The 27227-nt window shown below is 44.6% G+C and overlaps 1 protein-coding gene across 4 annotated transcripts in view; it reads right to left on the bottom strand.

The window, feature by feature from the left end:
* The window catches only part of LOC142138996 (zona pellucida sperm-binding protein 3 receptor-like), a 145809-nt gene that overhangs the window by 35288 nt on the left and 83294 nt on the right, over window positions 1–27227 (bottom strand). For all 4 annotated transcript variants that reach the window (XM_075196206.1, XM_075196207.1, XM_075196205.1 and 1 more), the window contains 2 exons: window positions 23474–23653; window positions 10317–10413 (listed from right to left, as the gene is read on the bottom strand). In XM_075196206.1, the coding sequence (XP_075052307.1) occupies window positions 10317–10413; window positions 23474–23653 (277 nt within the window). The remainder of the gene's footprint in view (window positions 1–10316; window positions 10414–23473; window positions 23654–27227) is intronic.

Here is a 27227-nt window from a genome sequence, read left to right as displayed (position 1 = left end):
TTTAAAGAATTTCTTGAGGAGTCTGTCAGCGTGAAGGCAACTCTGGGGGACCCAAGAGCGTTCTTCTGGGCCATAGCCCTTCCAATGGACCAGAAAATGGGTTTGTCCCTGAACCCTCTTGGAGTCGAGAATCTTCTCCACAAAAAATTCATGAGAACCATGCAATTTTACTGGTTGAGGTTTCGATGGTTTATGAGTTTGAAATCTGGATGACGAGACAACAGGTTGCAAGAGGGAACAGTAGAATGTATTAGGGATTCTTAACGAAGGTGGAAGCTGGAGCCTGAAAGCAACCGGGTATAATAGAGAAGGGTCCAATGAACCTAGGTCCCAATTTCTTGCATGGTTGTTTGATCCTTATATTACGGGTGAAGAGCCAGACTTTGTCTCCTACTTTAAAAGAACATCTCCTGCAATGACGGTCTGCAAAAAATTTTGCTCGAGCGGAGGCCTGAAGCAGAGCGGATGGAAAAATGGCAGGAATTATTGTAAGCAAATTCAGCCCACGGGAGTAACGAAGACCAGTTGCTATGGAATTTGGAAATGTATAGTCGAAGGAATTGTTCCAGAGACTGGTTGACTCTTTCAATCTGACCGTTTGACTGTGGATGATAGGCAGATGATAGACTGATGTTGATGCCCAGGTGGGTGCAGAAGGATCTCCAAAATTGAGCAATGAATTGAGACCCATGGTCCGAAACAATATCCCCTGGCAACTCGTGGAGACGAAAGACATGGTGGATGAGCAATGATGCCAGGTTCTGGGCATTAGGTAGCCCTGCCAACGGAATAAAGTGGGCCATTTTGCTAAACCGATCGACCACCACCCAAATAGTACTGTGACCAGATGAGCAGGGTAGATCCACAATAAAATCCATTTAGAGATGTGACCAAGGCTTAGTTGGAGTAGGCAAAGGCATGAGTTGACCCGATGGACAATTTCTGGCAGACTTGTTCCTGGCACAATCCCTGCAGGAGAGGACAAATTATCTGATGACAGAAGATAAGGTGGGCCACCAAACAGAATGCAGAAGAATTTCAGTGGTCTTGAAAATGCGTGGATGGCCAGCACTTTAATTTTCATGAGCTTCAGACAACACATCTTTTCTGAGGTGAATAGGCACAAACAACTTGCCCAACGGTGTCTCAGGAGGAGCAATTTTCTGAAACTTGTGGAGAGCAGTCCCTAGATCAGGGGTAGGCAAACCAGTCCTCAAGGGCCATAAACAGTTCATGTTTTTTGGATTTCTGTCTGTAGAAACAGCTGGGATAATTACTGACCCAGCCAAATAGATTAACTCAGCTGTGCATGATTAAAGAAATCCAAAAAACATGAACTGTTTATGGCCCTTGAGGACTGGTTTGCCCACCCCTGCCCTAGATCCTGAGTCAGCCCTTCATGGATAGAAGCTGGAGGAATGATAGGAAGCGGAAGATGCAGGCGGAGCGTGAGAAGAACTGAAACTTAGGGAAAGAGCGTCCGCTTTAATATTCTTGGAGCCCGGTCTGTATGAGATCACAAACTTAAAGCGAGTAAAAAACAATGCCCATCGTGCTTGCCTAGAATTTAAGCATTTAGCAGATTCAATAAATAGTAGATTTTTGTGATCTGTGAGTACAGAGATGACATGGACTGCCCCTTCTAGCCAGTGTTGCCATTCCTCAAATGCCCATTTCATGGCTAAGAGTTCATGATTGACCACGTTGTAATTAATCTCAGCAGAAGAGAATTTCCGTGAAAAGTAGGCACACGGATATAATTTGTGGTCTCGAGGATCCTTCTGGGACAGAACAGCACCTGCGCCGATATCAGAGGCGTCTACTTCAATGACGAAAGGTAATTCAGGATTGGGGTGTCTCAAGACTGGAGCGAGGCAAAAGCTGATTTTAAGGCTTCAAAAGAGGTTATGGCATCAGGGGTCCAATTGGTGGAGTCAGCCCCTTTCCGGGTTAAAGCAGTAATAGGAGCGACTAGATCTGAAAAGGAATGAATGAATCTCCGGTAATAATTTGCGAAGCGCAAAAATCTCTGGATGGCCTTCAGATTACTTGGGCGCAACCATTCCAAGATTGCTTGAACCTTGCTAGGATCCATTAAGAACCCATCCGGAGAGATAATGTATCCGAGGAAAGAGACTTTCTGGACCTCAAATTCACACTTCTCTAGCTTGGTGAATAACTGATGCTGCCGAAGCTTGAGAAGGACCTGTTTCACATGATGGCGGTTTTGAGCCAAGGACTGAGAAAAGATCAAGATGTCATCCAGGTATACCACAACGAAGTGGCCAAGGAATTTCCTGAGAACATCATTAATTAGGTCCTGGAAAACCGGGTGCATTGCATAAACCGAAAGGCATGACCAAATATTCGTAGTGACCTGAATGAGTGTTGAATGCGGTCTTCCATTCGTACCCATCTCTGATACAAATAAGGCTATATGCACCACGTAAGTCGATCTTGGTAAATACTGAAGCACTTCTAAGCTGATCGAAGAGGACTGATATGAGTGGGAGCGGGTACGTGTATTTTAATGGTGATTTTATTCAACCCGCGGTAGTCTATGCATGGTTGAAGCATCCCATCTTTTTTGGAGACGAAAAAGAATCCGGCAACGATAGGAGATTTCGAAGGCCTGATAAAGCCTCTTTTGAGATTCTCCTTTATACATTCTTCCATGGCTTGCATTTCTGGTACAGAGAGAGAGTATAATCGTCCCTTAGGGAGCTTAAAGCCTGGAACTAGGTCGATGGCGCAGTCGTAACTGCAATGTGGAGGCAAAGTGTCAGCTGCCTGCTTGGAGAATACATCTCGAAATTCATGATATGGTAGAGGCAGCTGGTCTAACGGAACCTGGAGCAACCAAACAGGCAGAGATAAACAGGATGAGGAGCAGAAGGGACTCCAGTGAATGATATTGCCCTTGTTCCAATCGATGGTAGGACTATGGAGCTGCAGCAAGGGATGCCCTAGGATTACAGGAACAGAAGGAGAGTTAATAATAAAAAATTACAGGTTTCTTAGTATGTAGTGCCCCTACGGTGAGCTGCAACAGAGGTGTCTGTGAACACATTTTCCCACCTGGTAAATGACCACCATCTAGACCACAGACAGTGATGGGTGACTTGAGCTTAACAGTAGGAATTCCTAGGGAACGGGCAAAGTCCAAATCCAAGAAATTTCCAGCTGCACCACTGTCTAAGAAGGCAGCGGCAGGAGTAGATTTAGCACCAAAGGAAATCTCCGCAGGAATCAGAAGTGCATTTTTTGAAGAAATAATTTGCAGACATAGACGAACCTCTTCCATATTCTCTAGGCCTGTGCTTTTCCCAACTTATCTGATTTATTGGGACAGCTTCGGAGGAGGTGACCCCTGTTGCCACAGTATAGGCAGAGGCCTAATGTACGTCTCTGGGTTTTTCTTCTGACGTGAGCCGATAAGCACCTAGCTGCATGGGTTCAGTGGCTTCAAATGGTGCTGCAGGAGGAGTAGGAAAAGAGCACAAAGAAACAGAGGTATCCCTCTCGGCCTTTCTTTCTTTAAACCTGCGGTCAATCTTGATGACAGTTGCATCAGATTCTCCAGTGTAGTTGGTACAGGGTATTGCACCAGAGAGTATTTTATCTGTTCAGAAAGGCCCAAACGGAACTGGCTCCGGAGTGCTGGGTCATTCCACTCGCTGTCTGTGGACCAGCATCTAAACTCCGCACAGTATTACTCAGCAGTGCAACGACCCTGTTTCAGGGCTATGAGATGTGATTCAGCCGAGGCAACTCGGTCCGGATCATCATAGAGCAGTCCTGGGGCATCAAAGAAGGCATCAACAGACTGTAACTGAGGACTTGTAGGGGCAAGGCTGAATGCCCAGGACTGAGGTTCTCCCTGTAGAAGGGATATGATTATGCCTACCTTTTGAAGCTCCGATCCAGACGAGTGAGGCCTAAGGCGGAAGTACAGCTTGCATCTTTCCTTAAAATTGCGAAATAGGGTTCTATCTCTGGAGAACCGATCTGGCAGATTCAATTTAGGTTCTGCAGAAAAGGCGAAGGGAGCTTGCTGGGCTTGTGAGGCTCTGGCAGTTTCCTCTTGCGCAGACAACCGCTGCGACAGGCCTTGGACTATCTGGGATAGTGTTTGAATTTGGCCTACCAAAACTTGAGCAGGAGAAAGATTTGTCCCGCTTGCACCCATAGGAGCAGTACCACTCTTCACTGGCCGATTATAATGTTACGACAATTAGTGTGGCATAAACTTATAGAACAGGTGACGAGGTCTTCACCTATAGCAGCCGCCTTTCCCGTAGAGACTGGTTACGCTCACAGGTACTCAAATGACCCCAGGTCTTAAACTCTAAGTAGTATAGGTTTATATTCACAAGGCTGCGCACAGGTACATGGAATGGAGGCAGGCCAGCAATCTTGCAAACTGGACGGAGTACCAGAGGCGATGTCAGGTTCCAGCAGGCTCATGGTCACAGGAAAAGGTTTAGATCCAGGGACAGGCAATAGGTCATACACGGAAAATCCAATCAAAGGTACACAGCAGCAAGGTACAGGAGCAGGCTATAAACTGGAACACAGAACTATAACCGGCAGGGTGGCTAAGCCCTCCCTGCCTTATAAACAGGCACTGGCCAATGGGGCAAAGAATTAATCAGCCCTAAGGGCTGTCATAATGGAACACACGAGAGTAGCGCGCGCGCCCGGCTGCACCTAATGCCGGGATGCGGCGCTATCAACTGCAGCGTCCCGTAAGTGATGTACCAGTCATAGCTATGGCCGGGACCCAAGTGAGTGAGTCACGGTGGCTGGGCACCGCCGCGGCTCGTAACATAGTATCAGATATATACCTTAAGAAATAATGCATCTCCTCTAGAAAGGTTAAACAAGAAACAAACTTCTTCCGCTGCTCTCAGAAATTAAAGAAAATTAAAGATTTCCCTTAAGAAAATATACACAATATCAAAAATAAGTGCATGTGCAATTATATAAATAAGCGCCCTATTTCCTTTAAATAAATTTATACCAGAAGTTATTTATCAGTGATCCAATCACAATCCTTCCCCCTTGTCCATGCAGCAACCAGCGTGCCATGTCCAAATGATTTGGGTTCTGGTCCGCAATCTCCTAGGGTTACCGGTGGTGACCCGGAGGATCCGGCTCTGCCTGCCGAGACAGCCTATCCGCATTGCTGTGAGCCTCTCCTTGCTTGTGAATTATGTCAAAGTCATAAATTTGAAATGCAAGGCTCCGGCGCAACAAACAGCCATTTTCCCCTGAGGTGTGTTGTAGCCACTTTAAAGGATTATGATCAGTCACTACAGTAAAATGTCGTCCATACCAATAAGGTTAAAGTTATTTCACTGCCCACACAATGGGCATACATTCTTTCCCACCTCCCAATTTAGCAGTTATCTGCTCAAATAGGCCACAGGGTACTCCTGCCCATCTGACTCCACCTGGCTAAGTACTGCTCCCAGTCCATGCTGTGACGCGTCAGTTTGCACAATAAAGTCCTTGTCATAGTTAGGCACTGCCAGTACTGGAGCATGAACTGGAGGGTTTCCTTTAACGACTGAAATGCCAGCTCACAAGCGGGTGTCCAGTCAACTACTTTGAGGAGTTTATTCTTAGTGAGATCTGTCAGGGGCTTTGCTACAGTGCTAAAGTCTGGGACAGAACATCTGTAGTCCCCTGCAGTCGTTAAGAATGCCAGTACATGTAACTGGGTCGTGGGCTGGGGCAGTCTCGAATTGTCTCTACCAGAGCTGGTTCTGACCAAACCCTTTCTCCCCCCATACGATCACCCAGGTAGTGTACCTCTGACATCTCCATGTAGCACTTCTCTGCCCTAACAGTCAAACATGCTCACCCAATCTTCCCTAACACCAGCCCTATTTGCTCCAGATTGTCTACCCAAATCTTATTGAAAATATAAATGTCTTGATAACCCCGAACTCTGTCCAACTCATCTACAAAAGCGTAAATACAGGGCAAAGGGTAGGTATCAGATATGATCACAGGCAGGGGAACTCCTATGTCCACAGCCACTCGCTGAAAAGGTTCCCCAATTATTGGCAAGGGAGTACAAACACTGGGGTGCCTGAGATGCTGACACTCATCACAGGACTTACAGTAGGCCCGGACGTCATCCGACATTCCCGGACAGAAAAAGTTCTGTGTCAGGCGCTTCAATGTTTGGTTTCTGTCCTGGTGTCCCGCCATAGGGATTTCATGGGCAAATGATATTAGTTGTCCCGTGGTACCACCAGTTGAACTTGTTCCCGGACTGGTCTAGCCCCATCTACCTTCATAGCTACACGGAACAACAACCCTTTACGGCAGGTCACATTCCCCACCTCCATCGCTGGAAGGCTGCCGCCAGCCTGGCGCCTCATGCCTTCCAGTGAGGGATCAGAGAGGTGTGCTGCCCTGAACTCTTCCCTGCGGCCCTCACTATCTTCTAAGTCAGGATATGCTGCAGGGGGGGTCTATGTTTGAGTGACTAGGGTCAGTCAAAGGGAGGTCACTGTGGTTAGCTATATTCACCACCAGAGCTGGCATACTACTAGGGACAGGAGCATCACCGGGCACCCACACAATATCAGGTTGGCAAGAGACAACATCCTCTGCATTGCTAGGGGATGTAGTCTTTCCAGAGGCAAACAGGTGGCTGTTTCCTAAAGAAATAGCAGATGTGGTCTTTTTCTCTGGGCTGGCTGAAGCTGTGATTGCTGTTGATGGCTGTTTTCTAGCAGCTGTGGTCTTTTTGGGCTGGGTTGTGCAGGTGTAGATCCTGAAGACTGTAGCTTAGCAGCTTGGCTCCGGGTAATAGAGTTGGGAAATGCGGTTACAGTTCCATCCCCAACATCGTTGCCCAAAATCACATCAGTTGGGAGGCCATCCATAACGCTAACATCTTGCAACTCATGGCCATCTCCCCAGTCTAGATACACCCTTGCTACAGGCACTTCTTTCTCCAGTACATCTGCCACAGTAACTTTGGCAGTGCAATCCTGCAATACTGCAGCAGGATCAATAAGATGGGGACTCACAACAGTAATTGATGCCCCTGAGTTTCTCAGTTCTTCACTCTGCAGGGGTCACACTTGGACCGGCTGCAGGTTCCTCCACATGTTTTTGGGGGGTCTTTTGGACACACAGGTGACTCTCTCCGATGAATCACCTTCAGACAGGCCAAACTCCATTGGGCAGGCAGGGGTGGAAACAGTCTCTAATGGCTCACCTTTGAGAGTTAAGCAAGTCAGTCTGGCCCCAGGACTCTGATTAGGGGCACGAGTCTGAGGTGGTGGGGCTGTGGGACAGTCATCCTTAAATTACCATTTTTTCTGCTGCTGTAGCACTTCTTCTCCAGCCTGGTTTCTCTGATAATTTCCAGGGACAGGGCGGGGCGGTGGCTGGTGAGTAGTACCCGGAGGGTTAGGTACTTGCTTTTGGGGATGAGTAGCAGAGGGGTGTCCCCCTGATTGTACCGTCCTTTGGGGTTGGCTGTTAACCTGGCGCTTCTGCCAGCATGGCTTCACTACCATATTCTTATCCGCCAACTGGGCCGCTTTTTCCAGGGTTGCTGGGCTATGGTCCAGTACCCACTCCTTCACCTCCGGTGCGCACGGCAGTGAAACTGCTCTCTGCAAATTAAGTTCACCAATTCTTCCCAGGACTTAGCATCAGATCCATTAATCCATCTTATTGCCAACTGCCGCATCTGGTTGGCAAATTCTTCATGGCTGATATGAGTGCTTTTAGCCAAGTCCCGAAACCTCTGCCGGTAAGTCTCTGGGATAATAACATAGCGCTTAAGGAGGACTCGTTTTACCACATCATAGTCTGCACAGTCCTCTGGGGCCACTCCGCGATAAGCTTCCACTGCACGACCTGCAAATATCCATCAATATCTCCAACAGTGTCATCAAATTTGGTAAAGTGAAGGGATCCCAATCTGGACGCAGCAGATGACGTTCACGGGCTGCTGCAGGAGGCAGTGTCCACCAATTGCCCCACAACTGGATGATAAGCAACTGCTCTTCCTCAGTTGTTTTGTCTCCAAGGGACCCCAGCTGCTGCATTAGTACAGAGAAGTTACCCTATTCATGCTGTTGAACTTGCATCACTGGTTCACTCTGTGGGAGGGGACTGTTGCTGGAAACAGGTGCTGTGTTCTGGGATGTTACTGCAGGTACCTCTAGGTGTGAAGTTAATGTCTCCTCCAGGTCACTGTCAGCTTTCTCACCTGCTGACCCGTACTGCGCATTCCAGGCTCTCAGCGCCTTTTTCATTTCGCTCCTTGTCGCTGTTTAAGGAATTTCTATCTCTTTGTTTGGCACAGTATTTCAAGGTTCGCCTTGGACATTTTACTGTACTTCGACATTCCTGTGCATTCTCCTGGCTGCAGTTATTCCTCTCCGGAATAACTCGGCTCTCCTGACTGGTGCACGAAAAGCCGCCTGCAGTTATCCCGCCGCTTGACACCAGAAATGAGACGATGGACCGCCTACGCCACTCTGTCTGATGCTGCTCGGAACCGGCTGGGCTTACTTTGCCACTGGTCCCTTTCATTATCCCAAATGCGCCCTCTTGCCGCAGTAGGAGGGGCTTACAAATGCTGCCACCACTAGACTCCTTACCGGCATCCAGTACCGGGGTTCTTCTTGGTAACTGATGCTGCGAGTGTACCCTGTTACTGGCGCACCTGGGCTTTAGATTTAGAGTCTAATCTGGAGGTCACAGAAATACAGCAATATTGAAGATGTTTTCAAGCAGGTCTTTGAAGCAAGTGATGTTTATTTGCTCTCACACTGGTTGAAGGTACCAGTGATCAGGTCAGATGAAACAAGAAGAACATTTCACTGTACAAGACAGTGCTTTTTATACTGATTTGGATATTTTTAGAATCAGGATACAATGTGTTTACACAAACATGGATTTACATGCATTGCAAAGTCAACAATATTTACACTTATCTATGAAATTCTAGAAATGCTGTGATGTCCTGCATCTGGTTTTCAGGTGCAGAGAATCTAGGAGCCAGTCGTAATTAAAAGTTCCTGCTTTCAATGTTGGACCTTCACACATCAAAAGATCTAATTAGCATGGGGCCCCTCTTCAGATAGCCCTGAATACACATTCCCAAAGAAAGGTAAAAACCCCAAACAAGCCACTTCCCTACACCACAACACACAAATGACTTCCATCCACAAAGGCTTATTGTATCAGATATATACCTTAAGAAATAATGAATCTCCTCTAGCAAGGTTAAACAAGAAACAAATTTCTCCCCCTGGTTTCAGAAATTAAACATTGCCCTTACTAAAATATACACAATATCAAAAATAAGTGTGCAACTATATAAATAAGTGCCCTACGATATTTTCTTTAAATAAATTTATACCAGAAGTTATTTATCAGTGATCCAGTCACAGGGAGTAATAGTAAGGGTTAAAGAGAACAACAGCAGTGGAGAAGTTAAGGCAGAGTAATGGGAGAGCACAAGCTGCGCAAGAGTTCCTAGGAGTTTGTATGTGTACATAAATATTCATTATATAGCAGGTGATATTAAATGATCTGTCAGGCAACCCTACTAGAAATGTATTTTTTTCTTTAAAAGTTTTGCCGAATTCAATGCAATAAAAATAAAAATACAGCTTTTGATCATAGTCACCTACTCTCCATAAAGTGAGTCTGCACATAGCTTTTATTACAAGTAAAAAAAATACATTGTTCATATAAATTTAGTTGAAATCCAAAATGTATTTGTTAAAATGTAAGAATTTAGGAGCAATTTATCTACGCAATAAAATGTTTATCACAGTGATAGGGCTTTTTTTGCTTTGCTCTATTTATTCCCCCCCAAGTTATCTCGAGCGATTAGGCCCCCAAGTTTCTAAATGGAAATCCTTACTATCTATCAAATATTGCCGCAGTAAATTCATTGCTGTGCTCCTTGGTTATCGCCAGCTTTGCCATAACAATTACCGTAAAATTAAAAAATATCTTCCCTTCAGCCCTGCTACACTTAGCCCCAGGTGATGTGTAACCCATACACAAACCCCCTCTGGCGATAGGCTGCGCACAGTACTATAGGTTCCAGATTTGCCCATGAAAGGAGCTAGACACCGCTTTGGCAATGCAGGACACCCCACTTCAACGGCGCGCCACGTAGGTTTATATTGGGGAATCTACCTGAAATGATTTTTCAAAAGTTGGCAAGTATGACTTATAAACCATCAGTAAGTAAATTATTTTAAATCGTACAGACTTTCAGTATAATGGTTTTTATCTAAAGAGTTAGTTATACTCACCCTGAATTACATGTATAGTATATGGTAGAACCGAATAAGAAATTTCCAATTCTCATATTTCCATTAGGGATAGATCCTGGATTCCCACATGATATAGCTGCATAAGACAAAGTGGCAAAGAACTGAAGTTAAGAAATATCTTGAAGATAGAGCACAGGGTCAAATACAATGCATCTCTTGAGAAGGATCTCCAAAATGTTGAGGTCTTTTTTCCCTTTCTCCTTGTACCACTATTGTAAACTGTGAGCCTCATGTAGAGTTTGACATGCATTTCCATACTGCGCATTTGCAGCAAAGAAGTGCATGAGCTTGCAAATTCAGTAGCATCTTCACTTACAGCTCCTTAAGCTAAAAGAGGTTGAAAGGGCAAGTACAGTAAGGGCATGTTCACGTAATTGTGATGAAATTAGAGTTGCTATCAACAGGCTTATCTCTTGTGATCTGAGGCTTGTGTGCTGCTGCTCAGCCATGAAAACCCAATCCAAGAAACTCCACATGAACAGTTCTTGTACTGAGATTGCTTCTAGAGGCAGTTTGGAACTCGGTAGTGAGTGTTGCAGCAGAGGACCGATGATTTTTAAACGCTATGTGCTTTAGCACTCGGCAACCCCATTCTGCAATCTTGTGTGATCTATCCCTTCAGCACTGAGCGGTTGTTGCTCCTAAACATTTCCACTTCACAATAATAGCACTTGCTCTAGGAGGGCAGAAATTTCAAACCTGACTTGTTGGAAAGGTGACATCTTACTGCGACAATAATATAAACTCAAACCCTGCGCTGAATATTTAATCAATAGATGCAAGATGAATATTTAATCAATAGATGCAACATGGAAGAGAAGGCAATAACAAATGCATTTATTATAAACATATACAGGTAATAAATGTAAATATAATCCCACATGAGTTAGTGCAGTTAACAAACAGCTAGAGGGTTCACTGCACATGGAGCTCACTAGACAACTCTACCCTAAAGGGGCTATAGTAAATGGAATCATTGGAGCACTATCCCAGTCCCATGAAATTCTATCTCAGTCATGGAGCCACATTGTTCGCTCTTCTGTCAGCTGGGCAGGGACCAGACAAGATCCGCAGAGACTTGAAGATCTACACATAGGCACAATCCTGGACCAGTCCAACAGGAGCCTTAACTCATAGTCAGTCTGTCTTGAAGTAGAAGACCGAGAAATTACCTGATTTTCCCCTTCTAAACACAACTTGGTTCCAACAGTTGTGTGGTGTTGGTTAGGCTGGGTTCAGATAAGATTTCTGTGCTGGATTGGGTACCTGCTTATGAGAGGATGAGCCACCCATTGTTCTCGGGTTGCAGCAGACACCATGTGGAGAGTGGCTCCATGAAGTCTAGCTGCGATAGTAGTCATTTAAACGACTACATAAATTCCGACCTGACTGCACAATAACGATGCCGATGAGCTCTAAAATAATAAAATGACTACTTTGCATATAAGAGACAAGAAATTTTGCTGAACCTTGAAATGATCGTTTACTTTCTAATCCGAATATGGGAAAAACCTACAGAGCAAAATTAGGTAATTTAGTAAGGACCTGCTGAAAATGACGGTTTTAAAGCAGCAATACCCGGACCCCACGCCATGTATAGTGCAATACAAACGTGGGGTCCGAGTATTGCCGCTTTAAAACCGGCATTTTCAGCAGGTCCTTACTAAATTACCTCATTTTGCTCTGTAGGCGTTTCCCTTATTCGGATTTGACAGTACACGATCATTTCAAGGTTCGTAAAAACGTCTTGTCTCTTATATGCTAAGTAGTCATTTTATTATTGTAGGAATTATAGGCATTGTTATTGTGCAGTCGTTCAAAAGTAGGTCGGAATTCTCGTCTCCGTTCTCCCATACCTCACCCGTCTAGCTGAGCCCGGTGGAGAACAATTGACACCCATTTATCAGGCGTTAAAGGGTAACTCAAGTAATTGATCCAACCTTCAGTTAACCCATAATTGTCTTTTTGGGCAAAAGTGTTCCTACAGCTAACAAGCACTTCTGACACAATATGGCCAACTTCTCATGGTTTCTCTGACTTGGTGCCTGATAACCCCCAGGTTACAATATCTCTCTTAGGGGACATGTTAGAAACCAAGGTGTATCTAAAGAATCCACCTTGTGACATTTAAAAACAAGTTAAGTAACAAACAACAGCACAAAACAACAAAAAAATATATACATATATAATCAATGTTACAGTATCAGCTGAGAGGGGATGCCAGACGGGCTTAACTTTTATTAGTGATGCATGGCACTGTGCTTTCAATATAGCTGGGACTTGTAGAACTACAAGTGCCTGCATACCCGTGGCTGCCAGCGCTTACTGGAGCTTGTGGAGCTACAAACACCAGCATGTCCTGGCATCCAGGGTCCATTGGGACCTGTAATCACACATAGAAAACACTGTAAAAAAACAACCCTCAGGCACAGTAGAAAAAATCTTTTAAGAAAATAAAAACTCCCCCAATCATTCACATTGAAATGTCAAATTCTTGCCCACTGACCCATTTGTCACACAAATGTAAAATTCAACCCACAATAAAAACACTTAATCAGAATGATTTAGTGATGTACATAGGCTAGTATTTCTTTGGTGTGGTGCATGTACACTATATGGACAAAAGTATTTGGCAATACCTGTTAAATATTGAATTGAGGTGTTTCAATTAAACCCGTTGTCAGATGTGTATAAAATGAAGCACCTAGCCATGCAGTCTCCATTTGCAAACATTTGTGATTCAAAATGTGTTATTCTGAAGAGTTCAGTGACTTCAAGTGTGGTATGGTGTTAGGATGCCACCTTTGCAATAAAACGGTTCAGAAATTTTCATCCTTGCTGGAAGCATTTAGGAACAATATTGACTCTGCCACGAAGCGGAAGATTACGTAAAATCACAGAGCGGGATCAAATACTGCTAAGGTGTATGGTGCGTAAAAGTCACCAACGCTCTGCTGATTCCATAGCTGAAGAGTTCTGAACTTCCACTGGCATTAATGTAAGCCCAAAAACTGTGCTGTGGGAACATAATGGAATGGGTTTCCATGGCTGAGCAGCTGCATGCAAGCCTCACATCACCAAGACCAATGGCAAGCGTCAGATGGGGTGGTGTAAAGCACATTGACACTGGACTGTGGAGCAGTGGAAACATGTTCTGTGGAGAGACAAATCACGCTTCTCTGTTTGGAAGTCAGATGAGCGAGTCTGGGTTTGGCGAATGCTGGGAGAACGTTACCTGCCTGACTGCATTATGCCAACTGTGAAATTTGGTGGAGGAGGGATAATGGTATGGGGCTGTTTTTCAGGGTTTGGGCTAGGCCCCTTATCTCCAGTGAAGGGCAATCTTAATGCTTCAGCATACCAAGTCATTTTGAACAATGCTATACTTCCAACTTTGTGGCAACAGTTTGGGGAAAGCCCTTTTCTATTCCAACATAACTGTGCCCCAGTGCACAAAGCAAGCACTACAAAGACATGGTTTGATGAGTTCGGTGTGGAATAACTTGACTGGCCTGCACAGAGCCCTGACCTCAACCCCATCGAACACTTTTGGGATGAACTAGAAAGGAGATTGCAAGCAAGGCCATCTTATCCAACATCAGTGCCTGACCTCATAAATGCTCTACAGAATGAATGGGCACAAATTCCCACAGCAACACTCCAACATCTTGTGGAAAGCCTTCCATGAAGAGTGAAAACTGTTATCACTGCAAAAGGGGGACTAACTCCATATTTAAGTATATGTATTTGAATACAATGTTGTTACAGTCGCTGTTGGTGTAATTGCTAAGCGTCCGAATACTTTTGTCCATATAGTGTATGTTCATTGCTGTACACAGAATTGTTAAGTTTACCTACTCAAACAAACTTTTTTCATTGGCCAGTTACATAAGGAGGTAAAGTTACTCATTAAAAGTGCTAGTCTCAAATCAGGGTCTCCAGAAAGATTTCCAGTCATATAAATTTGAACATGAACAGTCATTATGCAAACTGCATTATTCACATCAGAGACAGATTATTTATTAGTCGCTAGGTGTTAGTTGGGGTCAGAGGTTCTGGCTGTCATCAGGTTCCAGTATAATTTTACTGCTATTGTTGACGGCACTGCAACTTATAAAGCAGCAAACATTGTTGCATTTAAACTACATAGGCATCTGCCTATGTAGTTTAAATGTGATGGAAAACATATGACATGCATGACTAAACGACAATTGCTCAAGTTCAAATCAGTGGACGCTCTGATCAATCACTTTAGAAACAAAGGCCCTTATTTAATAATGACTGCATTTTAAACACGAACCCTCGCAATGATAAGGATTGATAGATCGTGTGTATTTATTAAAAATCTTCAACAGGAACAGCAGTCCCGAAAAACTGCGGTTCCTACGAAAATCCCTCTCCTATCTTTCCTATGGTCACTATCGCAAAGTGACCACCTTTGTCACAATGACCGGAGAGCTGTAAATGTTCTCACCATAGAAGCAGAGCTGAACTATTACACATACGGTAATGTACGCTAGCTTGAACTGCAGTACATTACCATATGTGTAATTGCATTTTCAGTACATTTATGGGGACTGCTCTGGATTCTGAAGCAAAATGCACTGATCATACGTTTGCAGGATACTTATAATTAGAGATGGGCGGGCTCAGTTTCCTTGAAACCGAACCCACCCGAACTTCGGGGTTCCGATTACCGAGCCGAGTCGGCCCTGTACTCTTGCGCCTATTCGGATTCCAAAACGAGACAAAACGTCATTGTGATGTCGTCGGTTCTCGGATCTTGTGAATTTTGGAATCAATAAATTCTCGCCTCCACGGCAATCTAGCGCTATTTGAGAGAGGGACAGAGAAGGGTTAGGTCACAGTATAGAGCAGGCAAAGTGATAGAGTAGAAAGAGGAGGGTGGTAATTTTTTCTGAATTTGCACTACAAAGTGTTTGGGGTCTCCTATACACCCTTATAAAAGAGCTGATTTTACTGAGTGCTGAAATCCTAATATAGCACTGTATTTTTCTGAGTAGAATTACTGTAATAACCTGTTTACTTTTTCCGCGGCGGAAAAAGTAAACAATTGAATGTGCCCCACAGAGTAGCCTGCCTCTGAAAAATGCAACGTCCTTGGGTACATGCTGCTGCTGTCCCTGCTGGTGAAGGCAAATCACCAACCCAGTGGGCTGTCACAATCATTTAATGTTTAATCTACCCAGTTCCGCTTGTCCACATATCTGTGGTTAAGTGTACAGTGGATAGAATGGCATTTTGTAGTCCAATAATTACATTTTTACGAACCTTCTGGTAGAGGTGAAGAAAAGCTTTTCTAGTAAAGTGGTATCGGGATGGAATTTGGTAACAGAGACAGAAGACCTCAAGTAACTGTCTAAAACCAGCTGCATCAATAGTGGATATTGGACGCAGATCTAATACTAGCATAGTCGCCATGGCGTCTGTGATCCCTCTTGCGACTGGGTGACAGCTTTCATACTTGCTTCCTCTTGCAAAGGATTGTTTAACAGTCAATTGTTGTAAACTACTAGTAGTCTTCTTCTTGGTCTGCTTCTGGGTTGAAGATCTACCCCTAGCAGCAGCAGCAGCAGCAGCAGTGGGCCTAACACTCAAGGATTCTTCAGAGGAGTCCTCAATATGGGGAGGAGTCATCTCGCCTTAGAAACTTGGATGCAGGACTAACTCCGATCACTTGTGAGGATATTGATGATGAAGGTGTTGGGGGTGTAGATTGTAGGTGCTGGGATCTAGCTGAGAGAAGGGAGGTAGCTGAATCTGGACTGCTTGTTGTTATTTTTTAGCATACGTTTCTGATTTTCACAAAAGTTTTCCATGAACTGGCTTCAAATTGCGTAACATAGATGAGGTTCCTAGACGGTTAAGTTCCCTACCTCTACTTACTGTGGCTTTACAATGCTATAAATGGCTAGACAACTGTTGTCAGGGTTTGGGTAAAAATAATTCCATACATAAGAGGTGGATTTTTTGGTCTTATGCCCAAGCATGACAATGGCCTTCTTCTTATCACTGGCAAGAACTCCTGCAGTTTTTGTTTGAAAGTTTAGGAAAATAATATTGTGACCTGTGAGGTGGTCAAAATTGACTGCAAATGACTTGAAATTAGTGTTATTGAGGTGAATAATAATGTAGGGGGGGAAAAAAGCATAATTATGTGATTTAGCAAAAAAAAATAGGGATTTTAGAAAAAAAATAGGGATCTAAAACCAAAACACGCAAGGGCGGTTTTGCCAAAACCAAAACACGACGTTAATCCAGATCTAAAACCAAAAACAAAACCAGAACACGGGGGTCAGTGAACATCTCTAGAGAAAACCAATTAAATATGCTGCGGAGCTCCATTTTTTTTAAGGGTTCATTCATTTAAAAGGGGTTTCTGCTTGTAACACACAAGCTGGAAACTCCATTGAAAAGAATGGGAAAAGATCACAAATAAATAAATGCCCCCCCTCTCCCTAAATCCTCAACCAGCCCCAGTGACAGACATTATATTGACAACCAACACAGACTGATGCCTTATGAATGTGCAGGGGGCACACAAAAAAATTGCCCAGCATTCCTCCTACAGACTACCAGGCCATAGCTGAAATGTGCTGACACTCTTACTGACTTTCTTGGGCTGTGAGGGACAGGGTGTTAAAGAGCCACTCCAATAGTTCCCAGTATAATAAAATGGGGTCCCTAAAACCACAATCCATTACACAAATATAGTGAAAAAAATACAAACACGCAGAAACAATTTTAAATTAAAGTTAAATTTAACAAATCATTCCCCAAAGCTCCATTCACGCTGTATAAAAATAAAATATTGATTCTTGATCTGTATGTAGTACTAGTACAATAGGAAATGAATTGCTTTCTTCTTTCTTTATCTGCCATAGTGTAAAGGGAATTAAAATCCTTTCTTCTTTCTTGATCCGTCATAGTCTAATGTAGAAAAAAATCCAGGACAAATCAAGATAAAAAAATGACACCATAGCTTAATAAGAGTATCCACTGCTAAATGACTGTGACTTAGGGGTGAATTAAATTGCCGGCCATCACTACAATGGCCGGCTGCGAAAATTGCCGTCCATTACGATACAGAATCTTTGCTCATTTTCTCCTCATATTTCTATGGGATGTAAAGGAAAATGAGCGGAGATTTTAGAAAACAAAATTCCGGAGACTCTTTGTGGCATCGAGTTGAAATCCCCACTTAGAGAGGCTGGGCTGAGACAATCACAAACAGACAGCGTGAGAAAATGGTTTGGATTGACTGGTGGCTAACAAGGAGTCCCAGGGACTCACTGCTTCGCGAGGGAAATCATTCTGAAATGCCATCAATGTGTTAGGAACCCCTCCAGACGGTACAGCACAACCCGGAGTCTGCTCTGCCAGTCAGGTGTTCACTGGAGCCCCTAGTGGTGGGGACAGACTTGGCTACAGACTAGCAGAGGGTCGTGAAGTGCGTACCGGTTGGGGAGAACCCAGGATAGCGGAGTGAAGTCCAGGCAAGGGTCAAGGGCTGGCAGCAGACATTGAATACAATAGACAAGCCAAGGTCAGTGGTCACAGGCATGGTAGCAAGGTCAGGATACAGGCAAGAAAGGTCAGGGTCACGAGCAAACAGGCAGGGTCCAAATCCAGGCAAGGGGGTCATACACGGGAAATCCAATAGAGTGTCCACCGAACAGGAACAGGAACATAGGCAGGTATAAGGAACAAACAGGTCAGCAGGACTGTGGCAGAAAAGCTATAACCGGCAGTGAGGCTGCAGACCTCACTGCCTTAAATACTGGTAGCCACCAATCAGAGCTTAGCTCTGCAAATGCCCATAGGAGGCACCAATCAAAGGACCAAGCCCCCTTAGTTAGTTAGCCCACAGGCTGCTTATTTGCGCGCATGCGCCCGGCTTGCAGCACTGCCCGGACGCAGCGCTACATAGGAGGTGTCCTCGCCGATGCCTGGGCAGGAAGCGGAAATGACGTCCCAGTCATCAAGATGATGGCCGGGACGCCCGGGGGAGCCAGAAGCGAGACGCGGCGGGTGTGAGTACCGCCGCGGCTCGTGACAGTACCCCCCTTGAGGAGGGGTTAAGGAACCCCGACACCCTGGTTTCCTAGGGATTTTTTTGAAAAATTCTCTTAAATGTTTGGCAGCATGAAGCCGTCTTCGTGGAATCCACGACCACTCTTCTAAACCACGATTCCTCCATTGAACTAGGAAGTGCACCTGCCCCTGCACTCTCTTAAAATCGAGGATCTTATGAATGATGTATTTGTTCGTGTTCCGTACAGGAGAACTCGAAGACTGGAACTGATTCGGGTATAACATAGGCTTAAGCAGAGAGCAATGGAATGTGTTAGGGATCCTCAAGGAATCAGGGACTTTCAATCTGAAGGCTACCAAATTAATCTTCTTGATAATGAGGAAAGGGCCGATGAATTTAGGCCCCAGTTTTTTGCAAGGCTGTCTGAGCCTAATATTGTGTGTAGACAGCCACACTTTCTGGCCACTTTGAGGGAGCAGGTGGTACGGTGGCGGTCCGAAATTTTTTTTGCAAAAAATGAGACTTGTCTCAATGATGACTGCACTTTTTTCCAGATGACTTTGAGATCCCTGGCAGTGGAGCGAATCTCCGGAATACTAGCAGACTTGAGCGAGTACAAGGAATTAGATCTGGGGTGAAAACCAAAATTGCAGTAAAATGGAGAGGTTTTGGTAGATGAGTGACATGAATTATTATAAGCAAAATCTGCCCAGTGTTACAAGGAGGACCAGTTATCATGCAATTCCGGAGTGTAGCATCGTAAGAATTGTTCTAAGGACTGGTTAACCCTTTCAGTTTGCCCATTTGACTGAGGGTGGTATGCAGACGAGAGGCTAATCTTGATCCCAAGAAAGGTACAAAAAGATTTCCAGAATTGTGCTATGAATTGGGAGCCACGATCGGAAATCGGAGATGGAATATATGCTGGACGAACAAAATGGCCAGATCTCGAGTACCAGGGAACCTGGGTAGTTGTATGAAGTGTGACATCTTGTTGAAGCGGTCAACTACCACCCAGATGGTGTTGTGTCCTGCAGAGAGTAGCAGATCGACTATAAAGTCCATAGACAAGTGTGTCCAGGGTTTTGCGGGAATGGGCAATGGAAGCAGCCTGGCCTACAGGACGAGTCCTGGGGACCTTACTCCTGGCACAACCCTCACAAGAGAGGACAAATTTCTTGACGTCAGCAGACAAAGATGGCCACCAGACAGTACGGGAGAGAATCTCCAAAGTCTTCTGTATTCCAGGATGTCCAGCAGTCTTACTATCATGCGCTTCTGCAAGCGCCGCCTTCCTTAAATTAACTGGAATGAATAAACATCCCTCCGGAGAATTGTCAGGAGCTAATTTTTGAAACCTTTGCAGTGTGCAGCTCAGGTCTTGGGTTAGCCCAGCATGGATCATGGAAGAGGGAACGATAGGCTCAGGACTAGTAACTTGAACATGGTGTGCCAAGAAGCTTCTGGACAGAGCGTCTGCTCAGACATTTTTAGAAACTGGACGGTAGGTGATCACAAAGTTAAAACGGATGAAGAATAGCGACCAACGGGCCTGTCTGGGGTTCAAGCGTTTGGCCGACTGTATGTATTGTAAATTCTTGTGATCAGTTATAACAGAGATCAGATGTGTAGCGCCTTCTAGCCAATGTCTCCACTCCTCAAAGGCCCATTTGATTGCCAAAAGTTCCCGGTTACCCACATAATAGTTGGCTTTTGCTGAGGAGAACTGACGGGAAAAGTAGGCACATGGGTGTAGGCGGTGAGTATAGGGATCCTTTCGAGATAAGATGGCCCCAGCACCGACGTCGGAGGCATCAACTTCAAGAACAAACGGTACTTCAGGATCTGGGTGTCTAAGGACCTGAGCAGATACAAACGCTTTCTTTAAGGTCTCAAATGTGGTTACTGCCTGGTGTGACCAGTTAGTTGGATCCATTCCTTTGCGAGTCAGGGTGACAATAGGAGCCACAATATCAGCAAAGCCGCGAATGAATCTTCTATAATAATTGGCAAAGCCCAGGAACCTCTGTAACGCCTTGAGATTATTCAGTTGTACCCAATCCAGGATAGCTTGGACCTTGGTTGGATTCATGGAGAATCCCTTAGAAGAGATTACATAACCCAGGAAGGATACCTTCTGCACCTTAAACTCTCATTTTTCTAATTTAGCGTAGAGGTGGTGTTCTCGTAATTTCTGTAGAACTTGTCTGACATGACCCCGATGTACAGATAATGATTTAGAATATATAAGGATATCGTCTAAATAGACGACCACGAAATGATCAAGGAACTCCCGTAGCACTTCATTAATCAAATCTTGGAACACCGCAGGCGCGTTACTAAGACCAAACAACATGACCAGATACTCGTAGTGGCCAGAATGCGTATTGAATGCCGTCTTCCATTCATCTCCTTCTCGGATACGGATGAGGTTATATGCACCACGAAGATCGATTTTGGTGAAGACTGTAGCACCTCTTAATTGATCGAATAATACGGAGATGAGAGGAAGGGGATAAGTGTTCTTAACTGTAATGAAATTCAATCCTCTGTAGTCAATACAGGGTCTTAGACCTCCGTCTTTTTTTGATACAAAAAAGCATCCAGCACCCACTGGAGATTTAGATGGCCTGATGAAGCCTTTCTCCAAATTCTCGTCAATATATTCCTGCATGGATTTGGTCTCAGGAGGAGAACACATCCCAGAACTCATGATATTGTGAGGGAAGTTGCTCCGGAATAGACTGGATGAATCGCAGAGGCATGGTTAAACAGGACTGTGAACAGAAAGAGCTCCACTGGATAATCTCTCCTTTCAACCAATCCACAACAGGGTTATGACGGGAAAGCCACGGATGACCCAGAATCAGCGGGACTGATGGACAGTCGATAAGGAGTAGGGTTATGGACTCTGAATGGAGAGCTCCTATGTTCAGTTGTAGTGATGGAGTCTCCCAAACAATTTTGCCTCCAGGCAAAGGACTCCCATCTAGGCCACAAACTGTAACTGCAGAATGATGCTTCACCATAGGAATCCCAGCAGAACGGGCAAACCCGATGTCGAGGAAGTTGTCTGCAGCTCCACTATCAATGAAGGCTGACAGGGCCACCAAATTGGCACCGAAAGTGACTTGTGCGGGAATCAGGACAGCATTCTTTTGGGAAACAATCTGCAAACCTAAGTGGACCTTTCCCAGACATGCTCCTTTTTCAGATTTGTATGGACAAGAAGAAGAAGTGGCCTTTATTACCACAATAAAGACATAGGCCTTGTGACCGTCTCTTGTCTCTTTCCTCAGGAGGGAGGCGGAATGCCCCTGACTGCGTAGGCTTCTCAACATCCATGGAAGCTGGAATAAATGCAGACGAAAAAGAAGATGCCTCTTTCTCTGTCCTCCTCTCCTTGATCCTCCTGTCCATTTTAATAGCGAGTTGCATAAGGCTCTCCAACAAGGTGGGGGAAGGATACTGCACAAGTGAATCCTTAATCTCCTCTGACAGCCCTAAGTGAAACTGGCTGCGTAACACTGGACCATTCTATTCACTGTCAGGCGACCATCTGCATAATTCAGCGCAGTATTCTTATGCCGAACACTGGCCTTGCTTTAAGGCCCGTGGATGAGCCTCAGCGGAGGCAACTCGATCTAGGTCATCGTAGAGGAGACCCAATGCGTTAAAGAAAGCTTCCAATGATTGCATGATAGGACTCGACTGCGGCAGGGTGAAAGCCCAAGACTGGGGGTCACCCTGCAAGAGGGAGATGACAATTCAAATTCTCTGCTGTTCTGAACCAGAAGACCGAGGTTTCAGCCAAAAGTAGAGTTTGCAGCTTTCTTTAAAGTTCCAGAACAGGGCTCTATTTCCAGAGAACCGGTCCGGCAAATTTAACTTGGGTTCATCAGTGGAACCGGAAATGGCTGGAGTAGTCCGGGAGTCCTCCTCTTGAGCGGATAAATGTTGGGACAATCCCCGAACCATCTGATACAAGGTCTCAACATGACCCGCCAGGGCTTGGAAAGGAGACAATTTGGTTCCGTTTTTATCCATCCCAACTTCGTCTCCTTTCTTCTGTTGGGGCCGGTTATAATGTTAGGAACCCCTCCAGCCGGTACAACACACCCCAGAGTCTGCTCTGCCAGTTAGGTGTTCACTGGAGCCCCTAGTGGTGGGGACAGACTTGGCCGCAGACTAGCAGAGGGTCGTGAAGTGCGTACCGGTTGGGCAGAACCCAGGATAGCGGAGTGAAGTCCAGGCAAGGGTCAAGGGCCGGCAGTAGACAGTGAATCCAATAGACAAGCCAAGGTCAGAGGTCACAGGCACGGTAGCAAGGTCAGGATACAGGCAAGAAAGGTCAGGGTCACGAGCAATCAGGCAGGGTCCAAATCCAGGCAAGGGGGTCATACACAGGAAAATCCAATAGAGTGTCCACCGAACAGGAACAGGAACATAGGCAGGTACAAGGAACAAGCAGGTCAGCAGGACTGTGGCAGAAAAGCTATAACCGGCAGTGAGGCTGCAGACCTCATTGCCTTAAATACTGGTAGCCACCAATCAGAGCCTAGCTCTGCAAATGCCCATAGGAGGCACCAATCAAAGGACCAAGCCCCCTTAGTTAATTAGCCCACAGGCTGCCTATTTGCGCGCATGCGCCCGGCTTGCAGCACTGCCGGGACGCAGGAGGCGTCCGGCCGCTGCCTGGACAACGGCCGGGCAGGAAGCGGAAATGACATCCCGTCGTCAAGGTGACGGCCAGGACGCCCGGGGGAGCCAGAAGCGGCTTGTGACACAATGCCAGGTTTCTTGTTTTGGTTGAGCGAATGTAAGAAAAGACTAATTTAAAGCTAAACACTCCTCACTTCTTGAATGAAATAGCCCTTCATGCTTCAGAAAGTACACTTGGTTAAAGCATTTTATACTAATGGAACATACATTAGTTATCAACTAACAAAGGGATTGCCTTTTAGAATATCAACTTTACTTCTGCAATGATTTTTTTTTCAGGATGAAAATTTTCTAACAATAAATAATTGTGTCTGAAAAAATAGTTTATTAAGTTAAATAAAGATAATGATGTACGTACGTGTGCAGGATTTATCGGTAGACCACTTGATCCCTTCACAAGTAATAGTGTCCTTTGCATCAGGATTACGTTCATAGCCTACTTTACATTCAAATTTCAATGCCGTGCCTTCAATGAAACGTGTTTCATTAGTTAACACTTCCAGCTCAGGAAACAAATATGGAGCAAATACACAGAAACCTGTAAAACAAATAATAACCATCATTTTAATATAATAGAAAATAAAAATCAATGGCACCAAATTGGGTGAAATTCAGTAATCACTTGGATCAGGACACCATCAACCTTTCTTTGAATGCTGTCAATAATATTTTTATGTTATTAATCTATTACAGCTAAAATATAAATATCCTTGGACATAAGAGCTATTAATGCCATTCACAAAGATATATGCTCCCATATAAATGTCCATACAATAGTGCATGAATTTACACAGATTATGCAAAAATAAGTAAATGTTAGAACCAGAAACTGGAGCAGAAAATGATTTGGCCATATTTACCAGAATAGTTGCAAGATTTACAGGGCCATAAATACTCTTTTAAAAACATCACTTAAGTCATGCAGTTGTAAAGTTTAAAACTATAATCACTGTGACAAAATGTAGTTTATCTAATGACTGATGGCTATTTTCTGTTGAATTTATGTATAACACTGTGAATATTTTATGTAACCTTTCAAAGTCTATTTGGTTAACTGACCTGAGGCTGACCTAGGCAAGTGTCAATGGTCTTTTGAAAGTAGCCAGGCCCAGAGACAGATAAGATATCTGAGTAGTTTGTGTATGCAGAGGAGTCAGATGAATGAGCAGAGGTGAGGTTTTGTGAAATGCCAGGTCTCAGAACATCCATAATTTACTTTGAAAGCCCTGTGTTATTTTGGGCATCCATCTAACTTAGGTGAAAATAAAATTCTTAAGGTGGGGGGTGAAGAGCCAACAAGAAATGGTTTAAAAATCTCTTGTATCAGTAGTATAGTGTTCATTTTCATGAGGGAGTCTATCAAGACTGAAATGTCCTATGCTTCTCAATTGTGTTCCCTCACACACCAGGGGGTAAATGTATGAAAGTCCGTTTTTGTTTCAACTCGCCGAAAAAATTTAAAGTATGCCTTTACAAGCCAGCGCCGATTTAAATTTTAGCTGGAAACTCGTCGATTTCCGGCGAGTTGAAAAAAAACGGACTTTCATACATTTACCCCCAGGTCTTAACTAGTAAGTAGTAACTCTGATTTGATTTTCTATTTTATTTTCTGAAACTTATTTGTGTAACTTATCCTATGTCTTGTTATTAGTTTTGTAAATAAGCCATGGGAACATTTTTCAGATTAAATAAATTTAATCTAGTGTAATCTCCGTGATTCTTTGTGAATTTACAGAGCCAGGGAGGCTCATGCTACATGTGTATGTGATTTAAGTGTGAAACATTAATTAGTAGTTCTGGTGAATTTAAGGACACCATAATTAATCCTTAATGGTGGCAGAAAAGGTATATTCATTGTTTATTAACTAAGGTAACACCAGTCATGACCAGCTGTTCAGAATGCTGTATCTGAGACAGGCTGGGGTGTTCGTGACAAATTGGTTTCAGCGGTGGGATTGATAATATTTTTCTTTTTATCATAAGAAGTTAAGTGAATTAGTGGTGTGTGATTCTAGAGAGAGTCAGCATCCTAACTGACCGGAGATTACGCTCAAGGCTTACAAAATTTTAAAGTACATACTGCACATATAGTTTCTGTCTGTCCCCCTCCTTTTTCTTGTTTTTCTTTTCTAGTTTTTATTTGGTGGAAGTGTGAGGTCCAGGGTGGCCACTTACTATAAGCAGATGAAAAAGCATGAGCTTTTGGCTTTGTGTGTCGAAAGAGGAATTGCTGTCGTCCCTGTCAGGAACCAAGAGCAACTGATTCAAGCGCTTGTGGACGCTGATCAGAAGCTAAGTATTGGAGGAGGCAGTGGATAAAATCCCTCTGCGTCAGGAGAGCAGTTAGCGCTGAACATTATCACAAATACCTTTGTTCAATGAAGTGAGGCGTTTACTCTGGACAGTTACCTTCACACTGCTTTCAAACTGCAGAAGGATGCTGACCATGCAACATCGCAGTATCTGATCCAACAACTCCAAGAGGCTGCTGAATGCCGCTCCGCTGCAGAGAAGGAGGCTCCTGAATGTCAAGCCGAATGTGAATACTGGTTATAGCTAGCCAGGCTCAATGGCCAGTCGGCGGACCGTGGTCCGGGTCGAAAAAATCCAGGTACAACCAATTCTCTGTGTTGAAAAAAAGACAACGATCTTGGGGATTTTAAAGGACTTGCTTACAGTTTGAGCTGGACCCCAGTGAGTGGACCAGCTAGTTAACCCCTGGACTGAGAGGGAAAGCTTTGGAAGCGTTTGCAGACCTTCCCCAGGAACTGGACGGCGATTATGTCGCAATTAAGAAAGTCTTGTTAGTTCGTTTCAACATAACTCCTGAGGCTTACCGGCCTAGACTCAAGGCACATCCCTCTGAAACTTATGCCGGACTGTTAGCGCAATTATCATCCATGATACATCAATGGATTGAGGGATTGCAGGTACTGGACTATGATAAGCTAAAGGATCTGATTCTCCAGGAGCAGTTCCTCACACTGTGCCCAGCTGAGGTGAGGGAATGGGTTGTGGATCATGACCCTAAGACAGCGCAAGTGGCTGGTAGCCTGGCCGACAATTACACAGTTACCAGAGCTCCTGTAACAAAGAAGAGTTGGGGAGCACCAGGGCAAACTATGTGTAAAGAGAGGCAACCTGGTGGAAAACCCCTGAGTTCCCAGTCAACCAAACCAGCTGTTGCTGCACCTTTTAGTGGAGGGTGGGGGAAACCTGTTTTGGCAACTGGCTGTAGGTGTTTTACATGTGATGAAGTGGGGCACATCAGTGTCAATTGCCCCAAAAAGAAGAAAACAACTGCTTCTCATGTGGGGGGCCCAACAGGAGAGCCAGTGTCAGCCATCCTGTGTGCAGGAGGACCCTAAGAACACCCCAGAAACAATCTTCAAGCAGTTAAAGTAGGACACCAGGTCGCACTTGGGTTGTTAAACTCTGGCGCAGACCTGACTCTTGTACATACAGCTCTAGTGAGCCCAGAGAACATTATTCCCTGGAAAGACTATTGATGTGTGAGGAGTGGGGGTGCTACATTCTGCAGTACCCCTAGCCAGTTTGTACGTAGATTGGGGATCTGGCAGAGGAATATGAGATGTTGGAATACTAGATAAACTGCCTGCCTCGGTATTGTTGGGGATTAATTTGGGAGGGATGCACGCTGCTTATATAAATGAAATTGATGTAATTTCTGAAGCACTGATTCAAGCTAACCTTAATCTTTCCCAGGTGAACTCTGCTGACCCGCATAGAACAAGTGCAAAAATATGTAATGAAAAATCATGTGCTGCTGAGAATACTCATGCAGATTTGCAGCTACCTGTGATGCAGAGGGAGAGATTATGTGTCAAAGTGTTTGATGCTCTTGTTGGAGAGACTGATTCGTTAAATCGCCTAGGTAATGAATTTGATCAGGGCAAAATGTGTGAGATTGTGCCTAAATGTGATACCATGTCTACTAATGTTTTAGGTAAGCAGGTCAATTTACATGTACCCAATTCTGAAGGTGTCCCAAAGTGTGGGGATGTATCAAATGTATTAGCAGTAGTGACCCAGAGAGCAGCAGAGAGCAGTGATTTGAATGAGCTACCTCCTGCTTTGAGCAACATGGAGCT

The sequence above is a fragment of the Mixophyes fleayi genome, chromosome 2 (genome assembly GCF_038048845.1).
Source record: "Mixophyes fleayi isolate aMixFle1 chromosome 2, aMixFle1.hap1, whole genome shotgun sequence".
NCBI lineage: Eukaryota > Metazoa > Chordata > Amphibia > Anura > Limnodynastidae > Mixophyes > Mixophyes fleayi.
This window is presented reverse-complemented; position numbering and strand designations above follow the sequence as displayed.